This window comes from Scomber japonicus, chromosome 15 (assembly GCF_027409825.1).
Source record: "Scomber japonicus isolate fScoJap1 chromosome 15, fScoJap1.pri, whole genome shotgun sequence".
Classification (NCBI taxonomy): Eukaryota; Metazoa; Chordata; class Actinopteri; order Scombriformes; family Scombridae; genus Scomber; species Scomber japonicus.
In genome coordinates, this window is record NC_070592.1 from 13,618,765 (window position 1) to 13,639,297 (window position 20,533).

Here is a 20,533-nt window from a genome sequence, read left to right on the forward strand (position 1 = left end):
TATCATTTTTTGGTGGGTAGCTTAAATGAATGTGGGATTTTATGTAGGATAGGCATATATAAGCATTATTATGCCTATACCTTTTCACTTATTAACATCATACATTCATTACTTTATGCTGTTATTTAGAATCTATATACTTATTGTATAGCCTACTGTTAGTACTCTGTTGTGTTGTGTTGTGACCACTGACTGTTTTGTGTGGTTGTGTGTCTACTAATATATGTTTTCTACCCTTCCTGATGTAAAATGTGCTTGTGTCTATCTACCCACCCTGCCCTACCTGTTGTACCTTATGTCTGTCTGCCCTTTCTGCCCTTTTGTAGTTCTTGGTCGAGGGCTCGAGGCAGATGGCCGCCCACTTCTGAGTCTGGTTCTGACGTTTCTTCCTGTTAAAAGGGAGTTTTTTCTCGCCACTGTTGCTCATGTGGGAATGTTGGGTCTCTTTAAAGTTAAAACCTGAAGAGTTCGGTTTAGAACCTGCTCTATGTGTAAAGTGCCTTGTGATGACTTTGTTGTGATTTGGCGCTATACAAATAAAGATTGATTGATTGATAGATGACTATCACAGGGACTGCAGATGGAAATTAGTCAATGGCTATACTCTGGTGCAATGTATCTTTTCTCTTTGAGATTAATGTCAATTGTACATGGTCCAATATTGACAGAGCCATATCTGTATCATTGTATGTATTGTCTGATGTGCGCTGATACCTTTTTAAAAAGTTATTAGGTAGCATTTTATGTATATTTGATCTTTTTTCTTAATTCAAGCTTCAAACGTAGCTTAAATATGTTTTTTGTTGTGTGTTTTTTTTTATTTATAGTTGATTATACTTGTTATTATATGTAATTGTAACACAAAAACAAATTACTTCTACAGCAATTTCAGGATCTCCCATTTATTTCTTGCCTGTCCTCTTTGTGCTACCTTTCACAATGATCTTTTCCTACAGTGATGTTTGCCTGAGACACAATCCAGAGCTATAACATTTTTTTTTTGTGTTTTATTTATTCTTATCACCTAAATTTACACTTCATTTTTAAAGATCCACTTCAGGCATGTTTTAAGATTCATATAAAATAAACCACTTAGAATGATCATTTGTGTCTGATATGGTTTTTCCAAAAAATAAGTTTAATCACATTGTTAAAATCATTAAGCCTTCACCTTAAAATTACATTTTCACTGCGCACAGAGAAGCTTTCAGAAGATGATGTAAAACCAATTTTTTTGTGTCTGCACATACATCATTCTGCACAGTCAAACATTCAAATATAAGAACGAGAAGAAAAACGTTTTCTGGTTGTTGTTTTTTTTGGTTGAGGGAGACTTTAAATTTACTTTTTATTTCTTATTTTTTTAAACCTGTATTCCTTGGGGGCAAAAAGGAGATGCTGGACCCCTTTCAGGGCCCCCTTTTCTCCTCTATGTGCCCCTTGACCCACAAAAACACAATAATTTAGGAAATAATGTAGTTCTTACATATTAGAATAAACCATTTAATGCACAGTATGTCTGTAACTTTTGAGACCTGTAGGGAAAGCTGCCACTTTAGCCAGTTAGTATTCAAGCTTTTCTTTAATGTAAAGTAATAGTTTTTAATCAAATCTGGCTTGCAACATTAATTTAAATATTGGAATGAAAGGGCCATGTGTAGTTTTGAGTCTGAGATTAATTCAAAATCTTTTAAGGGTCCTTTGGAGAAAAGTAAGAATCTGTACAATCTGGCTTGCAGGAAACACCAGCTTGCAGTCAACTTGGGGCTGACATTTCTGTAATTTTGGTCCTAATCTTCAATCATTCCAGTGACTAAAGTATACAGTCTCCCAATTAGACCTCTATGTTTAGACCTAGTTCCAAAACCATGGAAATTAACATCCTGCTATAACAGCCTTTCCATGAGACTTTGGATAGATGGGAATTCAGTTACAAGAGCATTGGTGATTTCGGGCGATTAGTATTGCAGTAAACTTGGAAAATCCTTTATGGATCCTTTTATGCACTGAGGCAGTGTCATGTTGAAACTGGAAAGGATCTTTTCCAAACTGTTGCCTTGTTTCATGTACACTATCATCAAAAACATCATCTTAATGCTTGTATAATTGGGATTTTGCTTAATAGCCAAACTTGCCTTAATAGACAAATATGTTGATTTAATGTTTTGTTTTTTTTCCATTTTAGTTTTTATTAATCAGTTAAAGAATGTACAACAAACTACTCGCTACACCGTAAACCTGAGGCTTTTGGGGCACCCAAGGGATCTGTGGCCCTACCCATTTACTTTAGACGAACCATGAAAAACTGATCAAGACCAAAAGAACATAAAAGCATCACTACAGATACTATCGTGATGTTTGTACCATACATGGATGGACAATGACAACAGTACAGAGACCTGTAATTTTAATCCTTGATACTTGAAACTGCTATTCCAGTTTCAAAGGATGAGGTGGACCACCAACATGCATCCCTCTGCAATTCCACAGCTAATGCTCTGTGGTTTCTTTTTTACCACTCACATTGGGGGTAAATGTCTGATATTTTTATTGTGTTTATCAAGCTAATTTATCAATGTAATGATTTTGTTCCACATGTAGCTCCCTGTTGTTTTTATGTTTCTTTTCTTTTCTTCTACCATATATTACTTATTTGTTTGTTTGTATGTTATTGCGTTTTGTATACAACAAGCTGATCCAAAGAAATTGACTCTATTGGATTGATAAAATTGTTTGTATTGTATTGTATTTATTATGTAGTTGTTATTTATTTGGCTTAGGAGTACCTGAATTTAAACATATTGAGTCTGAATGTGCAGGAATCAGTTCATAAAATACCAGATTAAGTGTTTTTTATGTTAGTAAAATGTAAACTCCACCCAGGACGCTAACACACAAAAACAAATAAATAATTAAATAACAAAATAAAACATGACACAAACTGACATGATCTCTGTGTCCTCTTGAACAGCTTCTTTCCCAAAGCCATCCAGACTCTCAATAAACACACACATGACTCTGCAACCCACTTTAAAAAATCCATTTATATATCTGTGCAATATGTACTAATGCAATATTTCACAGAGTCTTGCACTCACAGCACTTTTTTTTCTACTTACCTGCCTTGTCTTAATTTTACCGGCCTTTGTTTTGTTCTATTGTATAGTTTTATGATGGGTCGTGATTGATTGTGTGTATGTATGTATGTATGTATGTATGTATGTATGGATAGATGGATGAATGGATGTATGTATGGATGAATGTATGCATGCAGCAGTATGTCAAAATACCACTGTGATAGACACTAGCAATTTCATTGTATTTTAAGTATAGTGACAATAAAGGCTTATTATTTTTATCTTATCTTATCTCAATAAAACCTATGGCCCTGATAACTTAATAATAATAATAATAATAATAATAATAATAATAATTGATTGATAAAAAATAATAATTGGATGTTTCATACTCTCTATCTCCGTTAGGGGGCGGTGGTGTTCTAAACGTGTTTACTGTCGGCTAACTGATAATCCACAGAAGAAGAAGGAAAAGCTGCGCGGAAAGCTGCGCATTAGTCCTTTTTTTCAATCAACGATGGACGCGAATGTTTTGATGCAGTCGATGGACTAAACTAGCTCCTTTTATTGATGGGAGACTGCACAAAAATACCAGTTTATATGGTGTTAAAACAGCTGCTGTGCGAAGCGATGCAACATTGTGTGAAATAACCTGAGGTGGATTTAATTTGACAAAGCAGGAGGAGGGTAATAAGCTAACATCGCTTTCTGCGGCGGCCTAGCTAACGATAGCTGAAGTTGGGACAGTCCTCTCATTGAAAGAGCTCACTGCGAGGCCCTCAGAGAGACACTGTAGTTCCTGCTGGGAGGATTTTATTGTCTATGTTGCTATATTGATGATAGATTATCATAACGTTACCTTTAAAAAATATTGAAGTCAGGTCAGGTCGGAAAACCAGCGTGAGTAGGGGGCTTCTCACAACCCAACCAAGGAGGGAAGTGGTTATCCATGTCCACGAGTTACTGCAGAGGAATAATCTTTAATAGTAACATCAGCAATCATGTCTTTAGTCGCCTATGGCAGCAGTGATGAGAGTGACTCCGAAGATACCTCCTCTGCAGCACCGGCGAGCAAATCGAGCTCAGGAGGACTCTTCTCACTCCTGCCTGCACCCAAAAAGCCAAGCTCGGTAGGAGGAGACGATGCATCAAGGAAGGAGACTAAAGCAAACCGTTCAGCGAGGGACAGCATGTCAAACGATGACCCAGTTCCTCAGCTGTCCAAGGGAGGCTTATTCTCCAGCCTGCCTAAGCCGAAGAAGCGAACAGAGCCTGTTAGGATCACTGTGCCACAGATCCAGAGGCAGGACGTGAGTTAGTTCAGCTGTTTTCTTAAATATATTCTCAGTGCTGTGATGTCTGGATGTGATGTATGAATCTGTTTTGTTTAAATCCTCAGTCAGACTCGGATGATGATGAACCAGCAAGGAAGAAACTACAACCTCAGGTAAGAATATCTCCTCATTGTAGTGATTACAGTGAGTGGTTCAAAAATGCTCAGTAGGCAGAATAAACTGTTGTGTCATCTCTCTATCCTTGATCCTACAGAAATAGCTCAGCTGTCACGTCTGTCCTTCTCATAATCACATTACGGGATTGTGTGCACGTGATATAATGTTTTAATGTGACCAAAACACACAGGGGTTTAACTATAATCCTGAATGTTTGGTATGCAAACACTTGAGTTGCAGAGTCCTTGGTACCAATGCAGGCAAATTCAGCTCTGCCACATCCCTCATATTATTTTTATATTCCTACAGTAAAGCTAAAAAAAATACATGATGGGTAAGAAATACACTGCCACAAAGTATACTGTAGAATCTGATTAAAGGAATGTAACTAAACTTCCATTGCCCCTTTCCACCCTTACATCCGGTCCTTTCCAGGGTGCAGGTTCAGGTCTGTCCTCCCTTTTACCACAACCTAAAAACATGACAGTGAAGGAGACCGACAGAATCCTGATTCCTCACACACTCACAAAGCGTCAAGAGCCCAGAGTACCCAAACCTGGAGTGCCCACCCAGGGGCTCGGCTCTAGCGCGTCTCCCTCCGCTATCAAAGCTGCAGCCAAGTCAGCCGCCCTGCAGCTGGCTCGACAAATAGCCACAGACGACCAAGACAACGAGGAGGACATATCCCCGCAGAATTACTTCTCCCTAGGCGAGAGCTCCCAGCCTCTCCCCGCAGTCATCCCGAGCTTAGACCCTGAGCCAAGAGCCCCCGTCGAGCCTCTTTCTTTGGCAGCTGATGATGAGCCCGGCCAGTCAGATGCTCCTCTCGACTTTGGGGGGAGCCACGAGGGAGCTGGTGCCTGGGGAGGTCAATATCCTCAGTATCAGCAGCAAGTGACTGGCCCAGAGGCTTTCCCTCAGGTAATCATAATTTACACATTGGTTTTAGCATCAAGTAATCCCAATAATCAGAGTGTTTTGAACATGTTTCCCAGTCTGAATCATAGAAAAAAACTAATTAGTAAAGTATAACTTGAAAAAGGCCAGTCCAGTTCAAAATGACGTTTAACAGATAAATCAGTGAGAATGGAAAATTAATTTAAATGACAACCCGAACATTTTCTCCTTGGACAGGGATACTACAACGAGCCATACTACCAAGATCCTAATGCTGGATCGGCAGAGGCTGAAGAGCCTGGTCACTCTGCCATGATTGATGATGAAGCGGTAAGAAATATGTGCTGCTTCTTTGTGTAGTCCCGCTGTGCTGTTGACATATAATGTAGTTATTTTTTAAGCATGTTAATTCTTGCTATTTTTGCAGCTGTGTCATTACGTTTTTGTTTTTCTGTTCTATTTCATTGAGGGGTTGAAAAAGCTTTTTAACTCATGAGCGTTTTCTTTCCGTGCTGCAGTTTATGCGGCTGCAGGGGAAAAGGAACAGGGGCAAAGAGGAGGTGAAGTTCCTGGAGATCAAAGGGGACGATCAGCTGAGTGGAAACCAACAGTGGATGACCAAGAACATGACAGAGGAGAAGCAAGTCCGTCAGTCGTTCAGCAAGGTGACCTGCTAGATCTGTTGTTTCTTTACTTTATTCCTCTTTGAAACTGCAAACTGGTGTATGACGTCAGAGTGTTGGCTGTAAGGCAGTGCTGAGGTTTATTTGCAGGTTTTTGCTCAGCTTTTGGAAAGGTTGAGAATACTATGTGCTTTTTCTCACTATTGATTTACCGCTGGTTCAGACTGGAAACACTAAAACCCCTCCAGCCATAAAATACTTAATGTGGTTGAATCTAAAAATATTTCATTGCCTGAGTCAGGAGACGAGTCATTTTTTCTCCTAACATGAATATTCAAGAATGAGGAAATGACTCCTGAGGTTTCCACCAAATTAAAAATGCAGATGGTCTTGGACATTTACAGGCCTGTTACAAAAATGATTTCCTGCACGTCAGAAAGCATAAATGGTCAGAACAAGTTGTCCACAAGCCTTTTGCAAAGAAGCAACAACTCCTGCATTCTAACATGTGTAACTCATACTTTTTCCCCTATGCTTTCATTTCTTTAGAAAAAAGGAGAACAACCTACAGGACAACAGCGACGCAAGCACCAGATCACATATCTCATTCACCAGGTGAATACTTAAAGCTCACATTACACTTTCTGTGACTATATGTGCTCACGTGTTTGGGGGTCTATGGGGACATTTTTATGTGTATTACGACCTTTAAAGGACTACATCTGATATTAGTGTCCACCTGTTTTGAACATATTCTATCACCCAAACAATGTCTTACTTGTGTGTTATCCTGAGGTCAAAAATAAGTTGATCCACAAAAAAGCTAAAATGTCATTCACAGTCTGCATTTTCAAAAAAAAAAGAAAAAAAAAAGACTGTTATAATTTGAATGATGGAAGCGGACACAGATGATATAAATTCAGAAAAGAAAGAGAGAGTAAAGAGTTCCAGGATTCATCTCTGCACACATCCAGCTGAATGGCCACCATGTTTGTCTGTACACAGCTGAACTCAACCCTATATGCCTCTGAGCTGTACAGGAAGCTGTGAGGAAGCAAATTCAAGCAACAAATAAGCCAAATCTTAACTAGTAGTTAATTATTTAACTTTAATTGTTTTTGGCAAGTCACGTAATTATGTTGGGTGTTGTTCTATCACACAACGGGTTTTATTTTTACACACCACAGACAGTATTCAAAGTTGGGATGAGAGCACAGGGCGGGGATTTATTTGCATTGTTGAGCCGGATGGTATTCAAAGCATGTATTTGTCTGTTTACTCAGGCTTTTGTCTCGTCTAAACTAAAGTTTTCCCCTGATATCTCTGGTGGTCTAACTCTGCTTGCAGATATTTCTTTATTAGAAAATAATTGGTCTTCATACTAGTGTTTATTCATGTGACATTTCATCCTAAAAAAGAAGCTCACCAGGAATTTGATTTTATTCTCTTCTTTCCCAGGCAAAGGAACGTGAGCTGGAGCTGAAGAACAGCTGGGCAGATAACAAGCTAACCCGCCGGCAGACCCAAGCCAAATATGGTTTCTAAATGTCATATTGTGTGGACTCTTGGTGGCATGTGGAAACCCTGCGTCTGAAATTAGAGTAGAGCTTCCCAGAATTCCCTACACTCACACACAGAGAATATTGCGTTTGGGGAAGAAACCAAACTTACTCTACCTTTAATACAGATTTTTCCCTCCTGCCCTCCATCCTATATTTGTGTTGAATTGTTAATATTCAGTAGTTCTTTTGTTTGATAAGGTGTTGCTCCTCTACTGAAAATCCACAACTGTTAAACTCTCCTTAAATAGTATTTTACAGTAAATAAACTGTCATTTCACTTGTTTTCTATAGAGGCTCTATACCTTTTTTTTAAGGTACCTCTGTCCATTCAGTGGCAGAGATGATGTAATGTGACCCTGAGATGCTCGCCATGATCTTTTTCCTTTAAACATGTATGCTTCCTGATCATATGGCTAACACCAATGTGTGACTCCTCTTTGTGGTGAAGATAGAAACGAGACTGCCCTGAAACTACTCACCAAAAAAAACAGGTTTGGTTCTCCAATTATCACAAATATCAGTAAAATGTTGGCATTGCAAATGCGAATTGGGTCATTAGACAGCTGTGACACATTACATATTTATATGTTGAATCAACAATTTTGTAATAAAAAAAGTAAAGATGTTGGAACATAAACTTGTTGCAGTTTCAAAATGACTCATGAAGCTTTAAAGGGGGAAAGTTGTTCATGTGGTAATCTTTTTAAAGGTTTGCTTTTTTATGTTCATGTTAAACTCAACAGCTGTGAAAGCACATCTGCCCTCTGTCATAAATCATTTAATTAAATAACCAAACATGCATTTCAGTTTCAGCTGGTTCTTAAACTACACTGAGGGAGGAGAACCATCTGATTTTAACATGAAACTGGAAGCACATTTAACCCTTTGAAAACTCACCAAATTAACAAATCAGGTTTTTAAAGATGCAGTGTTTAAGATGTAGTAGCATCTAGCAGAACACACATGACAAATTGAATATAATATTCATAATGTATGTTTTAATTAGTTTGATGACTTGAAAAATAGAATTGTTGTTTCATGTTATCTTACAATGAGGCCTTTATATCTACATAGGGAGAGGGTCCTCCACAGAGCCTCCATGTTGCACGGACATGATTCTACTGCAGTCTTGCATTTTTTATGAGCTTTGCAGTCACCCTAGGTTCTCCTACATGCATGAACAGGAAGGAGATGGGGAGGCAATCTGCAATCTCATCACTAGATGCCACTAAATTCTACACACTGCACCTTTTAAGTGGCTAAACGTCAGCTTAACTATTTCTTCCTGATCCACTTTTTTGGGAAATTCTGTCATAATATAGTTTGTATGTGGGATATCAACAGTTCAACATAACACATCCTTGGATGTTTTGATGTAAAACCACTACGAGGTCCAACTTGCTGCCTCACACAGCTTACATTAACAGGAGGTCAACCCACTGAGCAACATAACCTTTTATTTTCCACAGTACTAAAACACTGCACATTTACAGTATTGGATTCAACCTCAGTTTTAATGTTTTCTTGTGGCTAGCTACATTATTGTATGGGCCATGTCCACTAGAAAGACACTGATCACAAAGTGACTGGACAGAGATTGTGTTCGATTGACAAAACATAATTAAAAAAACAAAGCGTTGAAATGTGTATTGTAGGTAAATACAATCTGCTGTTCTTCTTCAGACATCTTCATTTTCAGTCCTTAATCTCTCTTTGGGCTGTCACTTGGTGGTGCTGTTGCCTCTGGACTCGTCTTTGTCGTTGCTGCTGCTGCCGCTTGCTCGGCATCAGCAGCTCCTGTTGGGGCTGAAGCTTCACTAACTTGACTCACAGAGTCTTTATCAGCCTCAGCTTCTGCTGCCACCTCAGAAACTGCCTTCACAACAGCTTCGTCCTCATTAGCAGCTTCTGAAACATCTGCGGCTGCCTGCTGCCGACTTTGTGCCTTCAACAGCCGCTGATGACTTGCGGAGGGGTCTTCATATGGCACCAGTGACATGGGGACGCGAACCGTGTCCACTCCATTAACCTATAAGATAACATGGAAATTAGCCAACAACAGACAAACTTTTGACATTAATGTAAAACAGTTAAAATGAACAGGAAAAAACAAGAAGGACAATAGATTAACTTAAGTCAAATGTGACATGTAAAGGTTCTCTAGAGTTCTTTATGATTATCATCATCATGAGTTTAGTTTTCAACATACAGCAGTCATATGTAATAAGACCTAGTTGTGCTAATGGGTCAGAATCAATTTTCTTCAAACAACAACGGAAGCATCTGTGTTGTACTTGAGAGTAAAATTATATGTGATACTCTGAAAAAAAAATTATGAGTTCAAGTTATCTTACCGTAATTTCACACCAGTAGTCACCCAGGTCTGTGATAGGCTCAAATGGAAGTTTCAATGCATGAAGTGGCACAACAAGACCCCACTAAGGGAAAAAAAAAAAAAAAAATCACATTGAAGCCAATTAAACAATTACCTTAATGTTGACAATTTTCAGTGTTTTGATTTAATGATTTAATCTAATTTAGCAAATATAAGGAAGATAATAAACATAACACTGAACCAAAAGCGACCGTACCTTCTTGAGAAGCTGTCTGCAGACAACTTCTTTAGTGAGCTTGAATTCATCAGATGGCATTTTGTTGATCTTCAACTCAGAACGTTTAATGAATGCGACTGTCTGTAAAACACCAGGAAACCTTTGTTAAAAACCGCTGACAGCCGTTTTTAAGACTTAAAAAAGGTAATGCTTTCCAATATCGTCAGTGGATGAACGTGACATTCGTGTGGTGTCGGAATAATTGAAAAATTAGTTCCTGATTGGGAAAATTCACATGAACGCCCCCTCAAGTCGGAAAAACAACTCAAAGTCAGTGAAAATTGGAAAAAGTTGATAACAAACATGTAACTTTTAATGTGGTATAATGTTGTAACTATTAGTTGCTGTCCAAGTTACCTAGACTAGTTAGAAAATGTTTTAATTAGCGTCAGCCTTGATAACACGTCAATTAAAGCAATATAGTGGTTTTGGTGACTGGTGTACTGGTGCAGCAACAAGTCTGGTACAAAATACGACACTGCTTTGTAGCATCCATGTTGTTTCAACATTACGACTTAAAATCTCAAGAACAAACCAAAGTCGAAAGAATAACCCCAACTCAGGGAACGGGATGAGCAGAGGAGCACTTGAATGCAGCAGAAGACTTACCAGTTGTCCAGTGCGGGTTTGGATTCTGTCCTCTGGCCTCCCCTCACGCAAAAGCTGTGAGTAAAAAGATGACAATGATCAGTGGATCAATAACTGAGACACTACTACTGAATATGTTAAGGGAAATAAATGAAAGTGTTCAAGTGTAATACACACTCTTAACTCCTCAGCAAACATCTGTTTGTTTTCTGGTGATGGATACACAGCGAGGCCTTGAGCCAGCAGCTTATTTCTGCCAACAGCCTTTGTGACAAACACTGTATCTCCTCGCCCTCCGAGCTCTGTCAGAACAGACAAACAATCTTTTTTATAAATGTAAAGAGATTCATTGGTGTAAAGGAGAGCTTTAGATATTTTTTAACACTGTGTGACACCTCAAAAATCATGAATCTGAGGTCTAATTGATCTATCATGAGAGCTGGACACACTCACTTGGGACAGTCTGGGTTAGGATGAGCTCCATCTTCTCCTTGGAAGCATGGCTGGTGTTTTCAACCAGCTTGTAGATTCTGTGTCTGCGAGGGTGAAGCCTCGGCGGGCTGCCTACTTTAGACAAGGGGACCTGCCACCAGCGCTCCACAATAACTGTGTTCTGTGGAAACATGAGGATGTAATGAGGTAGATCAGTATGTTTGCTTAGACTGACCTCTATATATTTTCCCCCCATAGTGACCACTTACTGTTCATTTACTGATATCTTACAGCAAAGACAGGTGCAAAATAAAGTAGATTTTTAGATGCTAAGAAAGTTTTTCTCAAAGATTATTAAGAGTTGTGTTTTATTCAAAAGTTTCAGCTTGTGTGTGTGTGTATATATTAGTCTTTTATGTTTTTAATTTAGTTTTTATGACTTTTCTTTGCTTCTGCCTCACTTATTGTATTTTTTCATTGCTTTTGTTTTGTAATGTTTGTTTTTAGCATGGTGTTTTTGTATTCTGTGAAGTACTTTACAAGTTTTATTTCTGTGAAAGGTGCTATACGAAATGAATATATTATTATTATTATCTGAATGCAAATTAATCAAACATAATGAAAAAAAGGAAAGTTACAAACTAGTGCAAGTAAAAATTGCATTAACTAAATCATCTTTTTTCCAAAGTCATTTTTCTAGAGACAGAAACAGTCTGTTGATGTTGTGACAGGTGTTTAAAACGTTTAGTAGATGCTCATCCTGAACTGCAGCTATATGAAGTATTTAGCGTCAGGATACGTTTATGTTATTATTATTATTAATATGAAGTGAAAAGGCTCACTGACCTGAGCAGGAGTGACAGAGAAGCTCCTGACAGCAGGCTGGCTGAGTAGCTCCTGAAGGACACGACGGGCTGAGCTCCACATGTTGACTCCGCTCAGCGCCTCAAAACGTCCGCTTCACAAGAAAAGTCACCAGAAAGAGCTTCAAATGGCCTCTGAAACCCTCAATTTATCCCCAAAAATCACCCTGACTGCAGCATCTAAAGTCAAAGCTTACATGCTCCAGTCACGGCGGGGTCCGACGACGGCTGTGTGACGTCACTGTCTGAAATAGTAGTCCCGGACTAAAGCCTGAATGAAAATGTATAGAATTTTATATTCTATAATATAATTTATTTATAATATCATATAGCATCTATCTATCTATCTATCTATCTATCTATCTATCTATCTATCTATCTATCTATCTATCTATTTAATATTGTCTAATAAACTGTCCCTTTGATAAGTACTTCGCATCATTGTAGAGGTAATTCATCAAAGTTTATTAAGGTCGTTGTTACAATAAAAGACAACTTCATTATCTTCTGCTTCTGTTTTGCTTTTGGTCAATTCATTTTATTTTTTGTTAATTATAAGAATACGCGTGAGCTAATGCTGCAGCAGTCCTTCGGGGTTCAAGATTAAAACTGACAAAAATATAAAATATAGCCTATGTAAATGTTGCTGCATACACTAGACTAAACATAATAAGAAATGTATTATTTATCATCTCAACATTAAACACTTAACAAGATGGTGCTACAGCAGGTGTAACAAATGTGTGTCCTATACGAATGTTAAATGAATCATACAATGAGCATTTATTCAAGTCCTTATATCAAGCCAAAATCATGTTTATCTCATTGTCAGTCAGCACTGGCAACACAACAATTAATTGAAAACATTAAACTAACAGAATATATAGTTTCCCTATACATAATCAAATTATGCAAGCAATTATCAACATTTATGTTCAAGCAACAATGCACAATTCATTTTTTAGTGCAACATCTTAAATAAAGCAAACATTCAACATTATTCCTCGACAATACAACAGCAGACACACACAACAGAGTAGAATATATCAGCAGGGGGTGGCAGGGAGAGATCCCTGCCATTGCTCCACCACCAGGAGATGTACTGGGGTTAAAGGAGCGAAACATCCATGACTGGTGGTCCCCAGCTGATGACCCACTTAGGCCCTCAAAGGTGTTGAGCTGCATAAAAGGCACCGGAGGAGGTGCGTCAGGCAGCAATGCCCAGCAGGTAGACCATCAACCTGTATCATCATTACGAGTGTAAACTGTAGCAATTTACAATGTATCCTACATCTCAGTTCTGAGTCAATATTGATTGCATCTAAATTATCTTCAACACCTTATCTTCATTTGGCTTGACTGTTAACTGATTGGTTTTGGTGTCAACATTCAGGAAGTGTGAGATGTGCAGTCCTATTGAGTAAAAGTGTTGTAAATTGTACTACACTGGTCTACCCTCAGTTACAATTGGTAAACTAAGCCAAGAGGTGCTACCACAAGATGTCACTTCAAGTGTTGTAACAAAAAAGAAACTTGTAAAAAAAAGTGAAGCTCTCCTCAAGCATTTGCATTGAGATTGTAGAGAAAGAACTGCTGTTTAGATCCTTTTCCTGCAACTGCTTTAAGCTTTTACACCTAGGCTACTTTAAAACAAAAAAAAAAAACAAACCCAAAAACTAATCTTCAGCAGGAGGAGCAGATTAGAATCAGTATAATCCCTTTTAAAACATTTCACTCTTGTCAAAACCTTTCACACATCACCAGCAGCACCTCCTTGAGCCCCATCTGTCGCACCATACAAAGTATTGTGGTTGGGTGACAACCTGTGTCTTGCACTCAAAGTGCCGCAGCAGCAGGCAAATACAATGTAGCACCCACCACAGCAGAATGACAGAGCCATAATGACCCACACTAGCGTGGTGAGAACAAACGCAAACTGAAAGGTCGTCTTCTGGCAGTACCGAGTTCCAGGTGTGTAGTTGGGAGGATATACAGTGTAAACCCAGTAAGAGCCTAAAGAGGACAGACAGAGACAAAGCAGTAAATTAGAGCTGGAACTTCACAATGAAATAAATGTAAAGATCCTGTGAACATGTTTTTTTATCAACAAGCTTTTTACTATAAATCCTGCATGAACAAACAATTGGAGCAGTTTCTGTAATGTATCATGAGACATTTCTGCATTCATGTTTTTCTCACGTGGTTTGAAGTGTTAAAATGCATGATGATATCACATGCTTCTCCGCACCAATCATGATTTCGCAACATTTTAATCTGATGACAGTAGGTGGTTGTTAGGTTACTATCAATATAATCTGACCATAACACCCCCACAAAGTCGAAGACACTATACACTAAAAATGTATCTAAGTATAAATAGCTAGACTAAGTATTATTAACAAAATTTACTTGAAGTCTCAAAAGAAATAGCACTCACATTTGCCCCCTGTGAGTGTTATATCATTTTCATGTTATTTATCACTGATGCATCAATGTCTAAGTAGCATTTTAGTGTTGTAATTGGTTGAGGAGAACTAATTTTGACTACTTAACATACTTTTGGTGAGTTTAGCTCTTATATATAACATCTTAATCTGTAAAATAGGTTGTAGATAAAACTGCCAATGCAATATTATTGTCTAAATTGTATTAGAGTAGAGGTACAAAGTAGCATGAGACGTAAATAACGTACAAGGATCTGAAATTGGCCTTAATGTAGAGTCTAAATGGATTTATCTTGGCCCTTCTCCCACCTGCAATAATCCAGCAGAAGGTGAAGATGTGCAGGAAGCTCATGCAGGTTGAGATCAGGATGTAGATGATGCCGCTCTCACTCATTCTCTGGGAGTAGGTCAGAGTCAGAGAGATGATGCTGGCCGCTCCAAGCACTGACAGGTAGATGGGGACGAAGGGCTGCACAGGACAGGCATTGATATGTGCGGCCCCTACAATGCAAAACAACACCATGAATGTAATGCACCTTCATGATAAAAAATTATGAAATCTACAAAATATTACATGATTGATGTTATCTGTAGTACTTAAACAAAAAAGTTAACCTACCCACACCAATGGCTGCAATCATAACCATCCACCATATAATATTCACCACAACTACAAGAAAGGAAGAGGCAGAAAGTTGAGGTTTAGTATAAAAGTAAGATACATAAAATGCAGAAAGGCAGAAATTAGGCATGAATGTGTTGGAGAAAGGACATCTAACCAAGTGATGAAGTTGCTGTGGCACCTTGAACCCTGCCCTCCATCTTTGGAGATGTGTTATCTACAGCAAAGAAAGAAAGAGTTAACATAATAAAGCATGAGTAAGAAGAGGAGCTACAGTGGGAGTGTTATACTGTACCTGTCCGGCTCTGAATGGAGACACCTTACTGCCTTATTTGTCTTCTAGGATCCACTGGTCAATGTTGAACCTTGTTGTGACTCTGCCTTAATCAGGCGTCAGTTTTTATTAACATCCTGGTTTTGACAGGATGTTGTGTTATTTCCGGTTGAAGCATTTCAACAACTGTGTCACAATCAAGGCTATCTATAAGCAAGAGGAAGGAATGATATAATGACATTAATGAGTGTCTTTAAATGTTTTCTGTTGAAGTCAGAGAAGCAGTTACGTGAAATGTGAAGAAAATGCAGTCTGGCTCCACATGCACCAGATGCCCTCTGACATTTCCCCTGTTTGTTGAACTGGGCTGAGTGGCAGCAGGCCCTTTGGAGTTGATACTGAAGTTTGCTTTTACACTAGTTAGTTTGATGCACCAAGTTATACATCAGGCAGCTCATTCAATACATCGTTTGTATTTGCATTCAGGTGTTTCAATGGCTGGACTATCTATTACTCATCTTCAACACATTATGAGGAACAGTTTGTTCAGCATTTGTTTCTGTAGATTTGAGTGATTTGTGTTTGCAGCCCCTATGCACCATCAATATCAGATTGTAGATAAGAGTTTGCAAGTTGTGGCGTGTCAGTGTGTTTAAGCTGTACTACTTGTATTCTTGGCCTGTTTTATGTATATGAATTTATTATGATGAGAATTGTGTTGTCTGCTGCTCTGGGTTTTCCTCCTGTGTGTCTGTTCTGCATTTCCTTTCATCACCTGCACTGCATTATCCTCGTTATCCCTACTCTGCTCCCTGTGTCTTCACCAGCCAATCAGCTTCCTGCCTGCTCTTGAATCTTGCCACCTGTTCCTTGTTGTTGCATTAGTTCAGTTTTTTATTTAAGTCCTGGTTTTCAGTTCATCCTTATTGGATTCTTTGTTCTGCTCTGCTCAGTCTAGTTCTGTTTTGCTGCACTTGAATTTTTATTAAAGAGACATTTTTCAGTTTGTAGTGATGTTGAAGAATCATTGATTTATATTTGAAGTTTAGTAGATAAAAATGATTTTTGAACTGATATGGTAACCCTGATGGCCCATTCACTGCTTGCTTCAAAGAGTTTCAGTTTGAAGCAGTGTTTATGAAAACTGTCTGATGGCATAATACTGCAACAAAGTGGTGACCTCTTTTAGCAATTCAGTATTACACTTCCATAAAGTTTGGGGCCTTGCAAAAGAAATAATAAAGGAGCAGTCAAAATCAATGCAACAAACCCATATTTAGTGAGTTTCAGTCCCTAGTGTGTGTCAAGCTCCTATAACACTGGGAACTTCACTTCCAAAATTGCAGCTTGATAGCATCTTAACAGAGCCTTCCTGCATTGCAAACATCCACTTCTTTCAAACTCCTCCATCCAAGTTAGTAACACACATTTTCTGTTAAGTGTTGAGCCCAAGCTGAGAAAACCCAGATGATGTAACCAGGATCCCCCCCCCCCCCCCCCCCCCCAGACACAATCACAGAATATACATGATGAGTAAACTGATCTTAATGTGCCTCTTTAAAAATCATACAAGTGATGAAAAAGTGAGCTAAAATAAATTAAAATATTTTTAAAAGCAACAGGAAACCATGCAAAGTAGAAAAAAAGATCTTAATGTGGCTGTTTTCTGCTAATCTCAGTGAAACAGTAGCGTGATAGTTGTAGTAGTATTATGATGCAAAGGTTTACACACTCACACATGCCATCACCTCACACCCCAAAAGGCCACTGTAGGATTTTAATGCCAACACAACCTCATGCCCTGCGGTACTGCCACCACGTAACAATGAATCGTGACTGTTCACATGTAACTCCTTATGGACACGCAAAGAGATACAGAACCACAAAACGTGTCTGGAGCTCTCTGACAGGTGTTGGACTGATGTTCATTTTCCTGGGTGGAAAGTTAATTGTTGTTATTTATTTGGCGGCTTATCCTGTCTTTATTTTCACAGGACAGGTGATGTCCAGTATATATGTAAAATGTGTAAAAAAAAAATAAAATAAATAAAAATCACAAAACTCCAAATTTTGCCATACTGAATTTTTGTGACATTTATTTGGTTCCCAGTGTTTTTTATTGAATTACACATTGAGAAATTTTATATGAGGTGTAATTTAAATTATGTTTGTTGACTATTGAACCTAAGCAGAAGCTGTATTTAGTGTTCACAGCGATGTCTCATTGATTGTACTGTCATTGATCAATCTACTCTTCACTCACATCAAGAACACATGCTTGATTTTGGCTCAGGCATTAACAGTAAGATTTTTCATCATCTTCCTTCTCAGTAAAGAAATCGTATGTTTCAAAGTTGCCTTGCGAGGAACCCGTTCTCTCTTTGTCTCGTCTTTTAGCTGGAAGTCAATAATCATTTGAATGATAGGGGCAGAGGGGAAGTCCATGCATATGATTCCAAAACGCTGGTTCAGGTCTGTTTTGGCCTTCAGGTAGTTGTACAGTTGTGTGTTGATGCGCTGAGCCACGGCTCTGGGGTACGCGAACACACCGGCTCCACTGCTGTAGGTGAGAAAGATCTGGTCCTTGTTTCCGGTTGGTGCGGCCTCCAGGTGGTCATACACACTCTGCCATTTCTGCTCCAGGTGCAGAAGCGTGGGAACCTACAGGGAGTGGCAAAAAACATTTCAGGTCAAGTTATCCTACAGATTACATCAGAAAAGACAATGGCAGACTGATATAAGACTACATGCAGATGATAATAAACAGTATGAGCATTAATTATAGGAAAGCCTCATTGTTCTTAACCGTACTTGCTTGACTGAATTTAAAATATCATACAGGGTGCGTTATCATTTTGTAGTTCAGATATTGGAAATTGCTCTGGAAATGAAAATTTTGATATATAAAAGATGAAGTCACCACCTTGAATGGATATGATTTGGAGTTATTGCTCCTTCAGATATAGCCTAATAATGGCAGTGGCAAGTATATGGCAAAAAATAACTGTAATGAAAGAAAGACTGTCCTCAAATTTACGAAGGTGTTAAGAATAGGCTACCACTTTTGATAAAATCAACTCATATCCTACAATATCAACAGATTTATCAATATGTGCAAATCAGTGATGGATGTAGTGGATCTTCCTTTGGCTTTATTAACTTGATTGTCATGATGTGACTGTGGCAGTGTTTTTCTTGTGTTTTTGTCAATGTTATTAAAATGAAAAATGTGTGGTTCTGTATGTATTTCAGAGTAGATGGATTGATATTGTTTTTGAGAGATTAGAGATTAGAGTTTAGAGATTAGAGTCATAACTTCTTGTCATACCCTCCAGTCGTCAGCTATGTCCAGGGAGCCATAGCGCATCCCCAAGTCTGGCCCAGAAAACTCTTGCATGATGATGAGTTTCCCTCGGGCCTCTCCCATAGTGGGCACCAGTCGACTGTGCCACAGCAGGTCCCAATTGGCGTAGCGGTGGATGTAGTCTACCACGGCACCGTAGATGTCATAGGTCTCACTGAACTCCTCCCTGAGACGCATCAGCACAGTCTCCGTTGGATACTCGCGCAGGAAGTTCACCACCCCCTCCAGGACTTGGCCAAAGTGAGCCCTCTGGTAGGACACCCCATGGTGGATGGTGAGGTTCCCCTTGACGTGACGCACACGGATGTCCAGGAAGCGGACACCGGAACGGAGCTGGGACGACAGGCTCCAGGACTGGCACTCAGCATAGATGCCACCGTACAGGGCCATGGTGTTGTGGGTCCCGGGCATGGTGACCTCAGACAGCGGCTGATCATCAGGGATTTTAGCCATCCAGGAGGGGTTGAGGAACTCCGGTGTAGATGTGTCATCATAGTCAGGTCTCTGAGTGGCACCATAACTTAAACCAGTGGCTCTAAAACATAAGACAGATCTGTCAGTCAGGAATGTTATACATCTATCATGTCAGTGTTTAAACAACAGCTGCCTACCAGGTACCAGTATTTTATAGTTCATAATACTGGATGCCTTAAAGCCCCATAACACTGTAACTTTAAAAAATGATGATAAAAACCTGGTATGGAACTATATTTTGTATTTGCCAAAGTTAAAATTAAACTAAAGTCATATTTAGTCATCTCTCTTTGCAGTCAAAAATATCAATAATAAAAAGTAATTTTTAAGTCAAGCACTCACATTTTAAATTAACTGTTGAGTTAATTATATCTCTAATACAATATAAAAAAATATGATGATATAAATATGTGATTTTCAAACTATACTCAGCCTATAATTGATGATGTGTTATCAGTCATGTTTTTAATACTCACCCCACAAGCACCATTAACTGCATTAACATGCTCTTCATTTTCACTGGCCCTTGTCCGATGTCTCTTATTATATCTGAAGTAAAGATGAGAAAAATACAAACTGAGGTCAACAGTTATTTACATGTAATCAAAGTGGATAACAAACAGGTCAGGATGATGATCATGCGATTAGCCAGAGCAACAACGAATCAATAGATCTATTAATACATTTTCAATAAAGTTACTCAACAGAGCAGAGCGAGCAATCCATCCTCACTTGTTAATGATGAAAAAGCAAATTGAGGATAAAAACTCATTTATTTAGAATTGCATACACCATTTAACTTGAACCTCACTTTACTCTGTTTTGTCTGTTCTACACTCTCTTTTATCTGTTTTGTTTCTTATTGTTTTGTTACTTATTTACTGTTTTGTTTATTAATTGTACAGTGTCCTCTAGTGCCCACAGAGGCGCCTTCAAGTAAAATGTATTACTATTATTATTATTATTCATGTATTTTAATCAGGATATAAATGGTAAATCTCACTTACTTGTTGCTGGTAGAGATAATAAAAATGGAACTTTTCTAAATTTTAGTCACTCTAGGGATACATGCAGTAAATATTGTTCAGTCATCTTAGTTCAACTCTACTTTATTTCATCAGCAAGCTAACATGCACTTAAAAAATTAAACAAAAAACAGACCCCCCTCCTAAATTCACGTCAGCAAATGAAGCAAAAACAACCAGTGGAAACAATTTGATCCTGGTCCAGGCCAAGGTCAACCCCAGCTC

The 20,533-nt window shown here is 38.6% G+C and overlaps 4 protein-coding genes across 4 annotated transcripts; 1 reads left to right on the forward strand and 3 right to left on the reverse strand.

Annotated features, from left to right (window-relative positions):
• The first annotated feature begins 3,595 nt into the window (after nt 1-3,595).
• On the forward strand, nt 3,596-8,286 carry prcc (proline rich mitotic checkpoint control factor). The gene is made up of 7 exons (XM_053334903.1): nt 3,596-4,387; nt 4,477-4,524; nt 4,964-5,449; nt 5,663-5,755; nt 5,944-6,090; nt 6,598-6,663; nt 7,507-8,286. The coding sequence occupies exons 1-7, from the start codon at nt 4,079-4,081 to the stop codon at nt 7,591-7,593; spliced, it is 1,236 nt and encodes a 411-aa protein (XP_053190878.1). The 5' UTR covers nt 3,596-4,078; the 3' UTR covers nt 7,594-8,286.
• A 560-nt stretch (nt 8,287-8,846) lies between these two features.
• mrpl9 (mitochondrial ribosomal protein L9) lies at nt 8,847-12,312 on the reverse strand. The gene is made up of 7 exons (XM_053334905.1): nt 12,089-12,312; nt 11,264-11,423; nt 10,988-11,112; nt 10,832-10,885; nt 10,202-10,303; nt 9,965-10,048; nt 8,847-9,639 (listed from the first exon to the last, which is right to left on the reverse strand). The coding sequence occupies exons 1-7, from the start codon at nt 12,167-12,169 to the stop codon at nt 9,313-9,315; spliced, it is 933 nt and encodes a 310-aa protein (XP_053190880.1). The 5' UTR covers nt 12,170-12,312; the 3' UTR covers nt 8,847-9,312.
• A 1,083-nt stretch (nt 12,313-13,395) lies between these two features.
• On the reverse strand, nt 13,396-15,516 carry LOC128374665 (transmembrane protein 272-like). Its single transcript, XM_053334909.1, has 4 exons — nt 15,329-15,516; nt 15,169-15,219; nt 14,859-15,050; nt 13,396-14,118 (listed from the first exon to the last, which is right to left on the reverse strand). Exons 1-4 carry the CDS (start codon nt 15,414-15,416, stop codon nt 13,856-13,858), a joined length of 594 nt encoding a protein of 197 aa, XP_053190884.1. The 5' UTR covers nt 15,417-15,516; the 3' UTR covers nt 13,396-13,855.
• A 2,218-nt stretch (nt 15,517-17,734) lies between these two features.
• Nucleotides 17,735-19,797, reverse strand: si:dkey-266f7.9 (uncharacterized protein LOC100006223 homolog). The gene is made up of 3 exons (XM_053334083.1): nt 19,760-19,797; nt 18,774-19,344; nt 17,735-18,106 (listed from the first exon to the last, which is right to left on the reverse strand). The coding sequence occupies exons 1-3, from the start codon at nt 19,795-19,797 to the stop codon at nt 17,735-17,737; spliced, it is 981 nt and encodes a 326-aa protein (XP_053190058.1).
• Between the last annotated feature and the right edge of the window lie 736 nt (nt 19,798-20,533).